The 19,672-nt window shown below is 44.7% G+C and overlaps 1 protein-coding gene across 3 annotated transcripts in view; it reads left to right on the top strand.

The window, feature by feature from the left end:
* Window positions 1–19,672, top strand: part of MSN (moesin) — an 86,672-nt gene that overhangs the window by 33,944 nt on the left and 33,056 nt on the right. For all 3 annotated transcript variants that reach the window (XM_061598491.1, XM_061598490.1, XM_061598489.1), the window contains exon 2: window positions 12,136–12,219. In XM_061598491.1, coding sequence (XP_061454475.1) covers window positions 12,136–12,219 — 84 coding nt within the window. The remainder of the gene's footprint in view (window positions 1–12,135; window positions 12,220–19,672) is intronic.

The following is a 19,672-nucleotide window of genomic DNA, read 5'->3' as shown; positions in this document are numbered from 1 at the left end:
TGACATTTTCATCGTGCTGTCCACTACAACCCCGAGGTATCTCTCCTGGTCGGTCACCGCCAGTTCAGACCCCATGAGTTTATATGTGAAATTAAGATTTTTTGCTCCAATATGCATAATTTTACACTTGTTTATATTGAATTGCATTTGCCATTTTTCCACCCATTTACTCAGTTTGGAGAGGTCTTTTTGGAGCTCTTCGCAATCCCTTTTTGTTTTAACAATCCTGAACAGTTTAGTATCGTCAGCAAACTTGGCCACTTCACTGCTCACTCCTAATTCTAGGTCATTAATGAACAAGTTGAAAAGTACAGGTCCCAATACCGATCCTTGAGAGACTCCACTTTCTACAGCCCTCCATTGGGAGAACTGTCCGTTGATTCCTACTCTCTGCTTTCTGCTTCTTAACCAATTCCTTATCCACAAGAAGACCTCTCCTCTTATTCCATGATTGCTAAGCTTCCTCAGAAGTCTTTGATGAGGTACCTTGTCAAACGCTTTTTGAAAGTCTAAGTACACTATGTCCACTGAATCACCTCTTTCTATATGCTGCTTGACACTCTCAAATAATTCCAATAGGTTACTGAGACAGGACTTCCCCTTGCAGAAGCCATGCTGGCTCTGCTTCAACAAGGCTTGTTCTTCTATGTGCTTAGTTAATCTAGCTTTAATAATACTTTCTACCATTTTTCCATTTTAACTGGCCTGTAATTTCCGGGATCCCCCCCGGATCCCATTTTGAAGATTGGCGTTACATTTGCCACTTTCCAGTCCTCAGGCACGGAGGAGGACCTGAGGGGCAAGTTACATATTTTAGTTAGCAGATCAACAATTTCACCTTTGAGTTCTTTGAGAACTCTCGGGTGGATGCCATCCGGGCCCGGTGATTTGTCAGTTTTTATATTGTCCATTAAGCTTAGAACTTCCTCTCTCGTTACCACTATTTGTCTCAGTTCCTCAGAATCCCTTCCCGCAAATGTTGGTTCAGGTTCAGGGATCTGCCCTATATCTTCCACTGTGAAGACAGATGCAAATAATTCATTTAGCTTCTCTGCAATCTCCTTATCGTTCTTTAGTACACCTTTGACTCCCTTATCATCGAAGGGTCCATTCGCCTCCTTAGATGGTCTCCTGCTTTGAATGTATTTATAGAATTTTTTTCTTCTTCGTGATGTCTCAGTGGCTTTTGATACCATTGACCATGGTATCCTTCTAGAATGGCGCTGGGTGGTGGTGGTGGAAGCACTGTACTTCATTGGTTCTGCTTCTACCTCCAAGGACATTTCCAGAAAGTGTTTATGGGAGACCTCTGTTCAATAGCATGGGAGCTTGGCTGTGGTGGCCTCAAAGGATCCATCTTGTCCCCTGCACTATTTAACATCCGTATGAAGCCGCTGGGAATGGTTGTCAGGAGTTTTGGAGTGAAATGTCACCAATACTTGGATAACACTCAGCTCTGCCTCTGTTCCATCTGAATTGGGAGAGGCGGTTGAGGTGCTGAACAGGTGTCTGGAGGCAGTGATGGGCTGAAAGTGGGCCAACAAATTGTCCTGAAAGGACAGAGATGTTATGTGTTCCATGTTTTCAAGTTCAGAAGATGGGAAGGTGGCCTGTTCTGGATGGGGTTGCACTCCCCCAGAAGGAGCAGATTCATAGCTTGGGGGTACTCCTGGATCCAACATTGTCACTGGAGGCTCGGGTGGCCTTGTTGACTAGGAGTGTCTATTTCCAGCTCTGGCTGGTTCACCAGCTATTACTCCTTTTGAACAAAGATGACTTCGCCACAGCACTCCATGTGCTGGTAACTCCCAGATTGGGTTATTGCAATACGCTCTTTGTGCGGCTGCCCTTGGAGATGATTTGGACACTTTAACTGGTGCAAAATTCAGTAGCCAGATTACTGATTGGGGTCCCCTTTAGAACTCATATAACCCCTGTTCTAAAACAGTTGCATTGGTTGCCAGTTCATTTCCAGACCCAATTCAAGGAGCTATGTTAGTGTTTACAGCACTAAACTACTTAGGCCCCATATATCTCAGAGATTGCCTTCTTCCCTGTTAAGAACAGCAGAGTGGTTTTTAGTAGTTTTAGTAGTTCTGCCACCTTCAGAAGCTCATGGGATGATGGCCCAGGAGAGGGCTTTCTATGTGGCAGCCATTAAGTTCCTTCTCTACAGAGGTGCATCTGGTACCTTCACTGTACAGTTTTTAGCAAAAGCTAGACAGACCTCTTTACCCTAGACTGCAGCATTTGAGATGGATGTTTTCAGGACCTCCCCTATTCCTGTGTATGTAATCGTTTTGATTGTTTTTAATACTGTATTTTAAATTTCTGTAACCCACCCTGGGACCCACTGTAGGATGCTAGTGGATCAGACTACCAAAGTTTCAAGGAGTGATTCTCATGTTCTAAAAGAAAGTTCAAAAGCATCTCTGGAATGAAGCTTCTAAAAGTTCTCTACTTCTGAAGTGTCTTTTGAAGTCCCTACTTGCATGTTCTGCTCCATTATAAAATTCCAAGGTGTGTGATTATTTCATTTTTTTCAGTGAACATGTCTACTTGGATGTAAGCCCCACTGGATTCAATGGGATGTAGGATTGCAGCCATAATGTGGCTTCCAGCTGCGTGGGATAGTTGCCCCAAATGACTGGCAGCAATAGCCAAGAAAAACTGAACATATTTATTTATTTATATCCCGCCCTTCCTCCCAGCAGGAGCCCAAGGTGACAAACAGAAATGCTAAAAACACTTTAAAACATCATAAAAACATTTTAAAAGCTTTAAAAACATATTTTAAAAAAGGGTAAAAACATATTTTAAAAAATATGTTAAGCAATTCTAACACACATGCAGACTGGGATAGATCTCAACTTAAAAGGCTTGTTGAAAGAGGAAAGTCTTCAAAAGGCCCCGAAAGATAGCAGAGATGGTGCCTACCTAATATTCAAGGGGTGGGAATTCCACAGGGTAGGTGCTGCCACCCTAAAGGTCCGTTTCCTATATTGTGCGGAACGGACCTTCTGATAAGATGGTATCTGCAGGAGGCCCTCACCTCCAGAGTGCAGTGATTGACTGGGTATATAAGGGGTTAGATGGTCTTTCAGGTATCCTGGTCCTAAGCTGTATAGAGCTTTGTATACCAAAACTAGAACCTTGAACTTGGCCCGGTAGCAAATGGGCAGCCAGTGCAATTCTTTCAGCAGCAAGGTGACATGTTGGTAATACCCTGTCCCAGTGAGCAGTCTCGCTGCCACATTTTGCACCAGCTGCAGCTTCCGGACCAACCTCAAGGGCAGCCCCACATTACAGTAATCCAGCCTGGAGATTACCAGTGTGTGGACAACAGTGGTCAGGTTATCCCTGTCAAGAAACGGCTGCAGCTGTCTTATCAGCTGAAGCTGGTAAAAGGCGCTCCTAGCCACAGAGGTCACCTGGGCCTCTAGCAACAAAGATGGATCCAGGAGCACCCCCAGACTACGGGCCTGCTCTTTCAGAGGGAGTACGACCCCATCCAAAGCAGGCAACTGACCAATTTTCCGAACTTGGGAACCACCAACTCACAGTGCCTCCATCTTGCTATGATTCATACTCAGTTTATTGGCCCTCATCCAGCCCACCACCAAGTCCAGGCAGCGGTCCAGGGCTTGCATGGCCTCTCCTGATTCAGATGTTACAGAGAAATAGAACTGGGTATCATCAGCATACTGCTGACACCTCTCCCCAAATCTCCTGATGACTGCTCCCAAGGGCTTCATATAGATGTTAAACAGCATGGTGGATAAGATGGTACCCCACAGCACAACTGTCAGGGGGCTGAAAGACAGTCACCCAATGTTATTCTCTGAGAGCGACCCTGGAGATAGGATCAGAACCACTCTAAAACAGTGCCTCCAATACCCATCTCACCAAGTCAGCCCAGAAGGGTACCATGGTCAATGGTATCAAAAGCCGCTAAGAAATCAAGTAAGAATAACAGGGTCGCACTCTCCCTGTCCTCCTGATAAAGGTCATTGTGACGTCCTTCCCTGGTTCTCCCTGTCAGGTTCCCACCTGTTTGTGGCTACTGCCTTTCACTAGGCACCACCAGGGACACTACCAGTCAGGACCGTCCTTTATATGTTTTCTCCACTCCGCTCTAGCACAGATCTCACTAGATCCCACTGCTAGGCAACACCACCAGTCACGTCCTGTAACCAATACTCCCAGAGACTTTGCCTAAGTCTCTCTATAGCATGTTACTTTGTGACTGTGTGCCTATGCTGTTCCCAACCCCCTTTATCTTTATATATAAAGCATACAACTCTGGGTTGCTCTGGATACTTGACTTGTTACAATCTCTCCCTTCACCACTGCCACCATTAGATACAGTTTCTGTTCAGCCTTGGTAATTACCTTGCCCTCCCTTCTGGTCTGTATATTCCCCCAGCCAAGGATCAGGCCTTTGGTAAACCAAATACGTATTTATTTACTAACAACAGGAAATAACAAGATTACTTTAGGAATGTTTCACAAGCGTATAGTTTCATATATGGTTACTCTTTATGTTTCTGTTCATATATATACTCTTTAAATATCAGCCAAATACAATCCAAACTTCCCTCAGAACTCTGCTAACCAACCCTCACCAAACGACCTCACTCCAACCAACTCAACAACTTCCCCTCCAACTCTCATCCTCATGTTTATACCTTCAGCCAGCCAGCCACTCAGCCAATCATCATCCAACATACTTCACCTTCTAACCCATGTACTCCCCCTTTCTCTCTCAGTCAATTACCATACATCACCTAATATACCTGCACTTACCATATTTACAGATGCTTAACCTACAGGAACATCACAGTCATCCATCAGGGCAACCAAGGCTGATTCAGTCCCATAACCAGGCCTGAACCCAGACTGGGATGGGTAAAGAAAAGCTGTTTCATCCAAGAGTACCTGCAATTGCTGCGCCACAACCCTCTCAATCACCTTCCATAAGAAGGGGATATTTGCGACCGGTTGGTAGTTGTCACAAACCAATGGGTCCAGGGTGGGCTTTTTCAGGAGTGGTCGGATCATTGCCTCTTTCAAGGTGGCTGGAACTGCTCCCTCCCGCAATGATGTGTTGACCAGACCCCCTCGGCAAGCTTTAATAAGCCAAGAAGGGCAAGGGTCGAGAAGACACGTTGCTGGCCTCATCATCGCAAATGATTCTCATTGGCATATTGATGCTGAAAGAGTATTGGCAGGATTAGGACAGTGGTGCAAGTTAAGGAATTTTTAGATACTTAATGGTCTTACAGGGAAGGAGCCATGTATGTTACTTTAGCTGTGAAGCACATAATCAACATTTCTTCCCTCCTGTCATTTCATGCTTTGCAACTGTTTTCTGTGTTCCTGATGTATCAAAAAACAAACAAATTAATCAATGATAATGATGATAATAAAATATATTCTGAGCATTTGCAATTTAGCATTTTAAACTAGCACCCTTCCTGAGTGAGCTCTCTCCTGCTTTCCATGCAGCTGAAGGAAACGGTGGCTGTCAAATGAAGCTGGTCTGGAGATGCTTCCCAGGTGGCCTAGTAGTGGCTTGAGCATGTTTTCTGCTGGTTGCAACAGGTCATGCTTGGAACCCTAGAAGGGCCTTCTGTCTCCTGATTAGCTTAGGGATAAGAAAAGCCCCCCTTCAGTGGAGGTTTGGTTTAATTAAGTGTAATCCCTTCAGCAATTGCAAGCACTTTCATATGACCTATGTCCAGGCTTTCTTTCTTGACACACAAAATACCAAGGAGAGTTGTGGAGAAGGGAAACGGCTGTCTCTGGACAAGGGGCCAGATGTCTGTAAGTATTCCCAGAGTTCCCAATCTGGGTGGGCAGGCCTTTCCCCTTTTTGGAAGGCTGGAAGGTCTTGGGGGAACTGGGTGTCATTGCACTTCCCCCATCAGAAGCATGCAAGGAAATGATTCTGGGGCGGGAGTCCATCCCTGAGTGGCTCTTCAGAGCTCTGCTGGCTTCATGAGACATATTGTCTGTGGAGGGGAGAGTCCTACCAAGCAGACTTTGGGTGTGCCTTGAGTTTGGGCAAATGTGGTTCTGGCTGCGAAATGAGTTCCATCTCTATCTATTTAATGGAGGCTGCGACTGTAAGCCACATAACCACATGAGCCTCTAGCTATTTGAAATTGTTCTCCGAGTGTTGTGTTTTCAGTGTTCCTGTTGTGAGCAGGAACGAGTATTTTACATGCACTCCTCTCTACATACAGGGGATTCCCGTGCTGTGGCCTGGATCAGACCAGTGGCAGGGGTGGGGGTGGGTCCATCTGGCCCTGGGCCTGTTTTCCTGGGGTAGCCAGTGAGGTGCTTCAGTGCCAGTGAGCAAGGTTGGAAGGCTAGCCCTGGGCTCCCACTGGAGGAAGGGTGGGATATAAATATAATAAATAAATAAATAAAATAATAGTCTCCTTCTCTCAAATATCTAGTGTTTAGAGCCAGTGTGGTGTAGTGTCAGACTAGGCCTGGGAGACCAGGGTTCAAATCCCCACTTCACCATGAAGCTCACTGGGTGACCTTAGGCCAGGCACTATCTCTAAGCTTAATCTACCTCACAGGGCTGTTGTGAGAATAAAAATGGGATAGGGAGAACTGTGTTTACATGCCACCTTGAGCTCCTTTGAGGAAAGGTGGGTTATAAATGTAATAAAAATATAGAACGCACTTCCTCCGTACATGGAGGTTCTGTCATAGCTAATAGTTCTTTATGGACTTAATCTCTGTGTATTTAAAATTATGCTAGAAGCCATCACCAGCTAGTGTGAAACACAGTCCATCCTAAACCTACTCTCCACCGGTTTCATGGGGTGACCAGAGTTTTACAATTAGGGGACAGAGAAATGGAAGCTCTTATGTTATTGTGAAGCACGGAGTGGGTTTCTGTCCTCTTGGGGATTTCCAAACAATGCACAATGTCATAGAACTTCCATCATGTGCACCTTTCTACCCCCCCCCCAGCTCTCTAGGGTTTATTGGCCTGCGCTCATTCACTTTGTTGCAGCTGTGCCATCCACCATGGAGGCTTGCTCAGCGCTTGCCTGGAAGGTGAGGCGCTGCTGCAGCGACACCCGTGTGATGTGGGAGAAGCTGAGGAGGCCCTTTGCTGGCTCTGCTGGGTTTTAGGATTGGCAGGCACTCTTTTTGGGCCATGCAGGGCTCTTTCCAGAAACCTCACAACCCTTAATATACCACTGCAGGAGCAAGGGGAAGAGGACAGTTTGGACAGGCCAGCTCCCACTCACCTCCTGCCCAGAGGGCCATCAAGATGACCTGCCTTTTATATGAATGGGGCTTGGCTAGCTGTTGCTGTTTTGCTGCCTGCCTTCTCTCTCCCCCTCTTCCCCCTCCCCCAAATAGTTTGAGAGTCAGTTCCCATTTGTCTTTGCTGTTTGTGGCTTAAGCGCCAGCAGCTGTGTATGTGTGGCAGGTGGGTGTGGAAAGCATATGGGGAATGCAGGCATTTTTTTGCAGGCCCCGCACCAAATAGACTTAGCAGATAGTGGTACCAGGCACCATGCAGCACCCGCTCTCCAGTTAGATACTGCTAGGAGGCTGTGGGGAGGGGGAAATGCTGGGGTGGGCATGGTACCTCACACAACTTTGCAAGGCTGCACATTCGGAAGCAATGCTTTATGCCCCTGTGTCATGTCCCATCTAGGGTGGGCACTCAAGGCTGTGTAGAAGGCCCGGTTCTCAGCATGGTGATGTCCTTGGCTGCACAAAGCTCTGAATAGCCTATTGCAGAAGCAATAGACTCACCCCTTGCCCCTCCCTGCCCTACAAGGGACATGAATGACGTTACAGTTGCTCACCAGGAGGACTGCAGGAGGAGTCCTTGTTTCCTTCCCTTTGGGTGTGCATTCAGAGTTGCTTTGGCTGGTGATAATTATTTGTTCCTCTCCTTGCCTTGAGACTTGATGATGCTCTGAATGAGGGATTGTTCCCTGCCCCATTTTCTCTTCTGGTCAACAGATTTTGCACACTTTATATTGTTAAAGGACTTGCTGGCTCAGAAAGAAGTGCTGTGTACCCCTGTGAATCGTTAACTAGTTTAAATGACAGCAGGTAAGACTGCTAGACTACTATGGAACAATTTTTACTTTCTGCATTACAGTAAACTATAAATGTGTTAACACTACCAGAATAAAAAAAACACTGTTCCTTCCCTGAATTCAGGCTCTTTTAGGTTTCTTTGTACTTTTTTTAAAAAGTTGCTATGGTTTGGGGGATAGTGCAGAAAATGGGAGACAAGAGCTTGCCTTTAAAAGTGCCAGATGATAAAACTTCTAGCTGGTGACTTCAGTGTCCCAGCCTTTGCTTCCTGTACGAGTCCATATGAAAAAAGTAAACTAATAGACAAATGCGTGTACTGTATGGATTCATACAGTACTCTCTGCTTTCTAGCTTATAATGCTTTAATGAACCTTTGAGACTTCCAGAAGGACAGAGGTTTTGAAATGGGATCTCATGTTGCAGATATACCTGTCCAGCATTATGCTTCTTGGCTGCACTGTCGAAAGAAGTCGGAGAGGCAGGAATGATATTTGTGGAAGGTTTGTGGCCCTCCAGGTGTTGTTGGACTCTAGCTCCCATCAGCCCCAGCCAGCATAGCTGACAATCAGGGATGATGGGAACTGTAGTCTAGCAACAACTGGGGGGGCCACAGGTTAGCTATTCCTGTGCTGAAATGATTGTTAAATGCTTTTGATGATGTCTGCTGTTATAAAAAGTATGGTCTAGAATCTCCAGGAGATATTAAAGAGCTTTGAACACTATTGTTATAACCGTGTAAGGTAGACCCATATTTTGAGGGGGGGGCGGAATCACCAAGGCCACTTACTGAGTTACTGGCAAAGTCCAGAAGTGAATCATGGGCCCTCCCATATTGTAGTTCAGTCTCTTGGCTGCTGCAATGTACTTATGCTCCTTAAGATGTGTTTTAAATTCCTGAGGCAGGATTGCAAAGTATCCATTGCCAAAATACTTGCTGTGTCTTGGTATACTTGAGCTGATTCTTAAATACCCTAAACACCAGGATGTTTTTATAGCGACAGTATTTTTGTCACAATATCTGCAAATTTAATTCAAGTATAAGCACACTGCATTTGCCCATAACTGCATTTGCTTTGTTGTAACTATGGTCATCTTACAGATGAGCAAACCAACCATGAATATATAGCTGTCTGGTATGGGGTGGTCAAAAAGACAATGGAAAAGCAAGGTTTTTGGGGTTTGACATAATGCTAAACCATAGTTTGATCATGGTTCATAAGACAACAACAAACTTCATGACATCATACTGTGTTGTGTTGGTAGAAAGCAAACCATGGTTAGCCCTCTAGGCTGGGTTTGCATGTTCAAATAAACCACAGTTAGGCTAAACAAACCATGGCTTAGTGTTGTGTGTGAACTATTATGTGTTAACATTTCTGCAGTAGGGGCACAAAAAGGTGTATGTCCAGTAATGACTGGCATCTGGGCTGCTGCAGAGTTTGGGAGGGAAACTTCTCCTATTCTGACCCCCATTTTTTTTGTGCACTTTTCTTCTTTTCTGTGTATGATTGATCTCTGGCATAGCAGCCCCTTCTTTTAACTTGCGTGATTCTTGCAGCTTCTCATCAGTAAGGCCTGTTCTGCTGCCAAAGTGTGTTCCGTTGAATGGAGAGCGAGACCAGCTTGAGTGTGGCAAGGTTTGCTTCTGCAAAGACGTTGGTGGGTCAGAGGGACTCATGTGATACAGGACTCTTACTGTTGTTGAAAGTGCATAGTAGGTCTCCCTATGGAAGGCTGGGCAGGTGCCAAAGGTGGCTGGAGCCCTTCTCAGGGTGAGCCAAGGACTGGATGCCAATTTTTGTGTTGCTTTCCAATCTATCTCTTTCCCCTGAAAGCTCTTTGCTCCAAGCATGCTGTGAGCTCATGTAACAGTTTTGCTCACGTTGAACAGCAGGTGCCAATTTGCAACAAGAGTTATTTCTCAGTGTTGAACTGAGAGAGGCAGAGATATTTTTCATTTATTGCCACGGGTGTCCCAAAAGAGTCAGTGTTGAGAATCTCTTGGCTTTGAAATTCTCAGGAGTTCTTCTGGTAGTCGAGCTTAAGACAATGTTGCATGCAATAAGATAACATTAAGCCTGCAATAATAATACTGTTAATGGCTGGTCTGGGTAACCCAACACTTGTTTTTATTGCCTGTATTGTGTCACATATATTAGTGTAGGCTGGCTCTCTGAAAAGCAACTTTGATTTCATTCTCTTTAGAAACAATAAAGTTTCTGTCTTGGGCACAAAGCATATTGGAGGTGAGGTTCCACAAGCGTAGATTCTAAATCGTATAAACCTTGGTGTAGCCCTCAGTTCTAATGGGATACTCTTGTGGCTGATCTCTTACAAACCCAGCCACAATGGTCAATCCAACTTCTTATGGAATGTCTGTGAAGAAACTGACTAGCATAAAGCAACCTTCCCTGGGTATGTGAAATTGAAAAGTGATTCACGAATCGTATTGGACAGTATCCCCCCTGCAAGAACAGCCTGTGGGTAGGAGAGCTCTAGAAGGGGTATTTGAAGGGAAGTGGGTGTCGTCCTGAAACTTCAGAAACGCTCTATATAGTTTTGCATGCCTCTTTGCTCATGTTGAAAGTCGGGTTGCATCTCTTTTGGCAACTGCCCAGGGCCGCCTAGGGAGGCCTACCTTGCCACATTAGCCAGAGGTGGAGTCCTACATCAGCTGGATGCCCTTGACCCACTGACAGCTTTGCAGTAACTTAATTGATCTTGTAGTACTGAGCTGCAGCTTGAAAAACCACTGAAATACACTCCTGTATTTGATGGGAGTGTTTTGCTTCTTTTACTCTTATTATTATTATTATTATTATTAACTTTATTTATACCCTGCCGTTTTTCCAAATTGGAACTCACGGCAGCTTCCAGATAAAAAACAGATACAATTACAACCTACCAAAGTTAAAAGCATATAATACATAAGTAAATAAATATAGACAGATATAATTAAAAAATGAACTCTAATTTAAAATAGCATTAAACTGTTTCTGATATTAAAAACCATAATCATAAAATCAGAATAATTAAAAAATAAACTGGCAAGAACAATATAACATTCTTTTGGGCCTATCCTTGGCCGCCTTTGGAATCAAAGGCTTGCTGAAATAAGAAAGTTTTTAACTGTCGGCGAAAGGACTGCAGGGAAGGCGTCAATCTTATCTCACTAGGGAGGGAATTCCAAAGCCTAGGGGCCACCACTGAGAAGGCCCTATCTTGTATTCCCACTAGTTGTACTTCTGCGGATGTAGGTATTGAAAGAAGGGCCTCTCCTGAAGATCTCAGGGTCCGGGCAGGCACATAGAGGGCGATGCGATCTGACAAATAGCCTGGACCCAAGCCGTATAGGGCTTTATAGGTCAGCACCAGCACTTTGAATTGTGTCTGGAAACAAACTGGCAGCCCGTGGAGCTTTTTTAACAGGGGAGTTGTATGGTGCCTGTAATCAGCCCCAGTTAACATTCTGGCTGCAGCACATTGTACCAACTGAAGTTTCCGAACAGTCTTCAGAGGCAGCCCCACGTAGAGCGCGTTACAGTAATCTAAACGGGATGTGACTAAGGCATGTGTCACCGTGGTCAAATCGGACGGGTCAAGGAATGGGCGCAGTTGGCACACTAATCTCAAATGTGCAAAAGCCCTCCTGGCCACTGCAGAAACCTGGGAATCCAAATTTAAAGCTGAGTCCAGGAGCACACCCAAACTGCGAACCTGTGTCTTCAGGGGGGGTTATTTTCTCATTTTTGCAGGTTTATTTTCTCATTCTTTGAAGTGCTTTCATTTAGTGCAGCATTCCCCAACCTGGTGCCCTCCAGATGTTTTGGTCATGGTGGCTGGGGCTGATGGGAGATGCAATCCAGAACATCTTGGGGGGCACCAGGTTGGGGGAAGCTGATCTAGTGCATCATCAGATGTATCTCTGAGATGATGGGCTTCAGTCTTCCAATAAAGAAGGTATTTTGGCTAATGCTGTTAGATTAACGCTAATGGATTTTGTGAGGTGTCCTAGATTTTAATTCCATCCTCACCTTTATATTCCAGATTAGTGTGCGAGTTACCACCATGGATGCTGAGCTGGAGTTTGCCATCCAGCCCAACACAACAGGGAAGCAACTGTTCGACCAGGTAAGATGAGCAGCCAGAACTGTATCCACTGAAACATTTTTTTTGGTGTGTGAAGTTGATATTGGTTGATGGGGAATTTTACAAAGTGACGGATATAATGTGTGGACCATCCTTTGGTATTAAGACTACAACTCCCATCCCAATGGCCAAGGAAGATGGGGGTGGTAATCTCAGCAACATCTGAGGACCCAAGGTTGAAGAATGGTGGCCTGGTAGGCAGGGGGCTTGAATACCCACCTTTGGGCAGCCAGTCACAACATGCATGGTGAGGTGCAAGGTAACATTCAGCAATATGACTGGAGACCATGAAAGACTATTTTTGGTACTCTGAAGAACATGTGAGACCTGGTTTTCACATAATACTTTTTTCCGTCACAGAGACTAATCCTTGGGCTGGATTCAGTGCTAGTCCTACTCAGAGTAAACCCATTGAAGTTAATAGGCATGACTAATTTGGGTTCATTAATTTCAGTGGGTCTACTGTAAGTAGGACTTAATGGCATACAACCCCTTATTTCAGAAACCAGCATTGAGTACATCATTAGCCCTCAGCTGCTGGGTTGGCACCTGATCTGAGTTGATCAGGATGAAGTGGGTGAGCAGATGGAAAGTGAGTTTGCACTGGGTCAGCTTTCATCCTTTCATAACACCTGAAGCAGCGCCTGCCAAAGCTCCCTCTTACACAGCTGTTAAAAACACAAGAAGCTGTCCTCTTTTGAGGGGTGTGCAGGAGCCATAGCTTTGTGGAGCTGCGTGTGAGTTGTGTGCAGAAGGTCCAAGGTTAGTCACCACCATCTCCTGCCAAAAGCAAGATGGCAAGTGATGAAGGAGATCATTCCCTGCCTGAGACCAGTCACTGCAGACACTACTGGCCTGGATGGATTTACAGGCTGACCTAGTGCGAGGCAGCTTTCTGTGTCCCTTAAATGTTTAATGTTCTGATCAAAAGTGGATCTCATAGAGCAGGCCTAGGTTAAGGTGGGTCTCAAGTCTGAGAAGCTTACAGCCCCTACGATATACCATGTCCCCCTTGCCTGCTAAGTGCAATCAGTTCTTCTTCCAAGCAAAGGTGGCAGGCTGTGTGCACATATAAACTTACTTTTGTTTTTATTTTTGTTCTGCTCTTCCTTCAGGAAGTTCAGGGCAGCTTACATGGATCTCCTCCAACCCATTTTGCCCTCAGAGCAACCCTGTAATATTAGGGTGAGAGATGGTGACTGGCCCATGGTCACCCAGTGGGCTTTATGACTGGGTACAGATTTGAACTCAGGTCTCCCTGGTCTTCGTCCGACATGCTAACCACCACCACCACCATGCTGTGGCTCTAGAACTTAAGTTTAAATCCATAGATAAATCAACAAATGGAGGTCCCTGAGTCAAACGATCTTATGGAGGAATCCCACCCTTAGCTACTGGCATATAGGCAATCCCTCACATGCCCCCCAATCCAACAACAACAAGGAGTGGCATGTGCTGCATTCTGACTAGCCAGCAGGCATCTTTGAGAGGGCAGCTTGGGGCAGCTGGCTAAGGTCCTTCCATTCCCAAGTGGCCCCCCCAGCAAAACACGTTGTTAACCAGCAATGAGATCAGACAGGGGACCCTCATTCCGTGTGAATGTTGCTGGACTTCAGTTCCCATCATCCCACCCAATGACCCAGCTGGCTGGAGCTGATGGCTGTTGTAGTCCAAAATGTCTAGAGGGCACCAGTTAGAAACAATTAGGCATCCTACCATGATGGCAAACTCCCCCGTCTGTCTTAAAGGTCTGGCCGAGTGGCTTCTCCTGATATGATGTATAAAATGGGTGTGACTCACAAGGAAGCCTTAAGACTCCTCAGAGCTTTTCTTTTCTTTTCTTTTCTTTTGATATTCTGGTTTGTGAGGAAATAAGTTCATTGTGGTTAATCTACTCATAAAACAAACTCTTATTTGGGGCTAGTAATGCTTTTAATTCTTGGACCTCAAGCTTTGCTCTCAAACGCTAGCCCAGGATAGTGCACTAGTGCAGTATGGTAATATTCCAGCAGAGCTGGTTCCTGCATGTTTAGTCATAGAACTGAACGTGTGAACCAAATGAAAAGCACACTAGTATTTCTAAGGTGAGGTTGACAACCCCTGTGTGTGGGGTGACCTAGATGTGATTGGGATGTGAGTATTCATGTCTTTGCGCATTTTTGCACCACTTTTATTCCACTATGGAACTGAGGGTGATTCATGGGGTTCCCATCCATGTGCTGACCAGACCCTTCCCAACTTAGCTTCAGCAAGGTGTCTTCCCCAAGTGTGTCAGACCATCCCCTAAGTCTTAAAAAAAATTTTTTTTTAAAAAAAGTTTTTTAATACATGCAATAACAAACACTAAATTCGTACATATACAGTGTTTAAAGAGACAGGGAGAGTATCTCCTGAATCAAAAGTGCCTAAGTCTTTAGTCCATACTCATGAATGAATACATACATTGCTGCTATAGTGTTTGTTATTGCATGTATTACAGAACTTTTTCTAAAAAAACTTTTTAAATTTTTTTTGCATAAATTGGAATTGTAATGACCACATACCCTAACTTTCTGTAAGACACAGTTTTTATTTTATTTATTTCATTCCATTTCTATACCGCCCTTAGCCAATGGCTCTCTGGGCGGTTCACAGCAAGGAATAAAATACAATATTCAACATCTGTTACGGTTGATTTTGAACTTCAGATCCTAACATTCAGACCATCCCCTAAGACCATATAAAGCGGGGTTGGGCACCCGCAACTCTCTAGCTGTCACTGGACTACAAGTCCCACCGGCCCCAGCAAGATTGGCCAATGGGTGAGGGGATGGGCATGGTAGCTCAGCAATGTATGGAGGGCTACATGTTCCCCATACCTGACACACAGTCTCTCTCGGTCTTATCAGAAGGGAACAGGTAGGGAGCTTCCTCTCCTTGCTTCTCTAATAAAGAAGACTTGGATCCACCTGTCCGACCTCCTTCCACAAACACAGTTGCCCCACATCATGTGTGCAGGTCATCAAGTGACCAGTGTACGTTTGTCTAGTCATTCTAGTCTCCCCAAATGGTTTGACTTGCCAAGAGGCAGGAGAAAAATACTTAATAAGACTTCTAGGTTGTCTCAACACACAAATTAAAGCAGAATTTACAAGTTCAAAACAAGTCCACAAACCATTTAAAAAATAAAAATAAAAAGTTAAATTACAACAGCAGTAGCAGTAGATAGCAGATGCCGACCGTGAAAGGCCTGGGTGAAGAGGCTTGTTTTGTTGAGGTGCGCTATGAGTGTCCTTAGGGTGGGACTGGCAGTGCGATTGGGTCCTGGTTTTGACAGATGAAGGAGAATGAAGACAACCTTCCCCAACCTGATGCTCTCCAGAAGTCTTGGGCTGCAGCTTCCACGGGTGCAGCCAGCACAGCTGTTCTGACCAGGATTGACAGGAGTTGCAGTGCAAAACATCTGGAGGGCACCAGATTGTGGAACGCTGATCCAATCATTCAAAAGGATGGATAGCCAAAACCTTTGTTCTGTGCAAAGGTTATCAGTGGGCAGAGGCTTCACACAACTTTTGAGTGTTGTTCTGAGTTCATTGTCTGAATAAAATCTTCATGTGAAAATAAATATTGGGCCTTCCTGCATAAAAATGTATGTTCTTGGGTTTTATTTTTCCGTCCTTTTGTGTCCTATTTACACACAGCTGTAGCAATATTGTCTCTTCCCTAATATTTTCTCCTTGCATCTGTCTAAACAGAGGCTTGCTTTCAGATAGGGATTATCTATGATGTGATCTGACAGTTCTTTAAAGTGTCCTTAAGTGGGCCAAGAAGGTTCCCACTCCTGCTCTAAAGTAAACTGTTTCAAGTGTGTAGAGACCCAAGCATGCCTCTACCTCAGCTGTCAGAATGCTTGCCTTGGCCCTAAGAAAAGTCTTGCATTTTGTCTGGAATGTTTGCAGCGTTCAGGCCACTTTACCCTGCACTGTCTAAATGGCTGTCCTTTCTGTATAGGAAATCCATGTTAAGCACAGGTGGTGGAATGAGGAGCTGCACGCTAGTATATTTCCTCCTACCCATGATGAAGCCACTGTAATGGTGCCTCTTACAAGGTGTGCATAATTGTTGCCAGCTTCAGATCTCACCTTCTTTGAGAAGAAGCTGGTTTGCTTCCAAAGTGATTGACATGAGGCCACATGATTTCACTGCTAAAGGAAAAGATAAGAGAACTACTGGCAGAAATTCTGTTTGGAGCCAGGGATGCACAAGAGAGAGTCTCGCTGCTTTCCAGCAACATTCACTGCTATCAGTCTGAGATGCGCTTAAGGGGCTATCAATCTTTAGGGCATGAAACCACATGGCGCTTGATGATGATAATGGATTGTATCATGTGCCCTGACTGTTGAAAGTGCTTCACATAGCACAGTTGTGTAAAACTGGCCAGAACTGGCCCTGGATTGTGAAGGGGTGGGGACTGAAACTGTCTTGGCCAAGGCCAGCTTGAGTTTGTCGCTTCGGTGTGACCTGGACAAGGGACTCCTTTGTTCATGCCTCACATAGCCACAACTGTCAAGGTCTTTAAAACCCTGGGTTGCCTACCAGAGTTTCCAGGAAAGGGTTTGACCTGGCTGCAGTGGTGCCTGCCAAAAGAGGCCTCAGGTGAAGGGAGTGTAGCATAGGTTCTCCAGGGCGAGAATTGTTGGGCCCTTGAGGCATTGGTGTTGGTGGGCTGATGTCTCATGTATGGCCCATGAGCTTGCCTTTCTCTAGGGGTGGGAGGTGGGGAATCCAGCAAGCTGCTCTTACACCAGTGCCTTGATAAAGAATCTAGTCTGTCTTTTTTCTAATGCTTCCCTGGAATTCAGCAACTGTCTCTGGACAATTGCAAGTGAAGGAAGTTGATTTGTAAAGGAAATACCCCATTCAGCTCTGGCCACAATGGGAAATAAAACTGATTGTTCCATACTTTATTTTTGCTGCCTGACTGAATGTTCTAGCATGCCCAGGCTGCCCTGTGGCAGTAAAAGAAACATAAAAACAGTTTGACTAACAAACTCTTCTTTTCTCTCTCCATCGCAGCATTGTTGGAACCCTCTTTTTAATTCTGCAACTCTGCAAGACACACTGTAAAATTTGACTTCCACATTAATATAATGCAGGACTGAACTAAAATTATGCTGCTGGAAGCCGCAGATTTTGTGTCTTCCAGGCAATAAAATGGGCGTCTTTCCCACTTTTGTGTCAGGCTTGTGGCAGTACTCAACCCTCTACCAGTTGTGCTACAACTTATCTTAAGTAAAGGGGGTGGTGAAATATGGCAACCGGGTAGCTCTGTGCTTAAAATCCTTCGGCCTTGATTCAATGTCAGTGCTATTAAAATGGCTAACCGGCTGTTGCTGTTGGCTTGTGGTTTTGAAATATTGCTGTGAAATTGGTTTGAATAGAGGATCTATTTCTGTTCCAGATCAGTGAGGCTTTCAGAAAGTAGTAAGTCAACAAGAGTGCTACAATCAAAGTGAATGGCTCACTTTGAGTGATATTCTGTGTGAACCATGTGTATGTATGTGTGAATGGAAACCCTAGAATTGTCAGGCCCAGTTCATTCAACGAGGCTTTGGAACTTTACAGTGTTGCGATTTCTTCCCTACTGGGCTGGCTATTGTCTTGAAGGGTGCAAGCAATAGTTTCCCAGAAAAAAAGTTCCAGGTATCAGAAGCATGTGTTTCAAATGGACATCTTCATGGGGACAGGAAAGATGCTAAATCTCAAAATGAGTACCCCAAAACTGTGATCTGATACATGTATACTTCCTGGTGCAGTGATGATAAAAATCCTTGGGGGCATTTACACTAATGAAATTTAAATACTAACAAATATAAAGTGCTGAAGCAAATTAACATCTGACCTCAACTCAAATGTATAGTACCATTTGCAGAAACATAAAAAATGAATGTAATGAATGCCAGTTTTTAATCAGAAATCCAGTTATTACTGGGGACAATTCTGGGAAGCTAGAAGGAAATGGTTTGACAAGGGAGGATGAGGTGCTGAGTCCAGAATAGCCTTCCTTAATTTGGTGCCCCCTAGATGTCTTGGAGTGCCAACCCCCATCAGCTGTAAAGCAAAGCATGTGAATGTGATCATTACAAAGCAAATCATGCAAAGCAAGCAGAAGAAGAGGCAGGCTTCCAACAGTTTAGGAGTGGGAATGGGGGGGGGTTTTCCCTCAACTCCAAATCAGCAACTCCAGCCCTGCCAAGAGCCTTACATGATTGTTTACTAGGACTGGGCTCCACTTGCACTTGGACTGGTCTGGGGAAAAATGGCAGGAGGGTACTGCAGCAACATTACGGGTGGCAATAGCCACTCTCCTCTGTCTGGCAGGTGCTCCGGGAGATGCTTTGTTGTTCAAGCACCTGTGCAAGGATATATACACACAAGATTGCAAGCCAGTTGAGAACTCTTCCAGTGGGCAAGAATGCTCAGAGGGCACTCGCTACTTGTGACTCAAAGTCCATGCTAGGGATGATTAGGAAAGGAATTGAAAATAACACTGCCAATATCATCAAGCAAATCTGTGGTGCAACCACATTTGGAATACTGTGAGCTGTTTTGGTCACCTCACTTCAAAAAGGATATTGTAGAGCTGGAAAAGGTTCCGCTTGCAGCATTTGGGGCTTTTCAGTTGTAGAGAAAAGGCAAGTAAGAGGTGACATGATAGAAGTGTATGCAACTAAGCCAGGCATGGAGAAAGCGGATAGAGAAAACTTTTTCTCTCTCTCTCATAACATTAGAACTCCTGGATATCCAGTGAAGATGGATGTTGGAAGATCCAGGACAGACAAAAGAAAAGCAATTCTTCAGACAGTGCATGGTTGAACTATGGAATTCACTTCCAGAGGAGGCAGCGATGGCCGTGACCAACTTGGATGGCTTTAAAAAAGGATTAGACAAATTCATGGAGGAAAAGGCTCTCAGTGGCTGCCAGCCATGATGGCTGGAGGCAGTATGGCTCTGAATACTAATTACTGGCAACTGCATGAGGGGAAAGTGTTGTGGCATGCAGGTCCTACTTGTGGGCTTCCCAATGTCACTGTTGACCACAATGGGAACAGATGCTGGATGAGATGGGCCGCTGGACTGATCCAGCCGCAGGGCTCTTCAACTGACTGACTGAGATACTGCTAGTGGGTGGTTCTTCTGACCGGATGGTGTATGTCCAACCTGTCCTTAATAATAATAATAATAATAATAATAATAATAAACAACTTTATTTCTACCCCGCCCTTTTTCCAATAGGACTCAGAGCAGCTTACAACTAAAAACAACACCATTGAAACATACAGAAATATACAATTAAAATAGAATTAAACTATGAGAAAAATTAAAAACCATAAAATATATACATTAAAACAGCAGACAATTTAAAATAATAAAATCATATACTGTAGACACCAAT

The sequence above is a fragment of the Rhineura floridana genome, chromosome 16 (assembly GCF_030035675.1).
Source record: "Rhineura floridana isolate rRhiFlo1 chromosome 16, rRhiFlo1.hap2, whole genome shotgun sequence".
NCBI lineage: Eukaryota > Metazoa > Chordata > Lepidosauria > Squamata > Rhineuridae > Rhineura > Rhineura floridana.
Note: the sequence above shows the minus strand (reverse complement) of the source record. Positions and strands in the feature narration are given on the sequence as shown.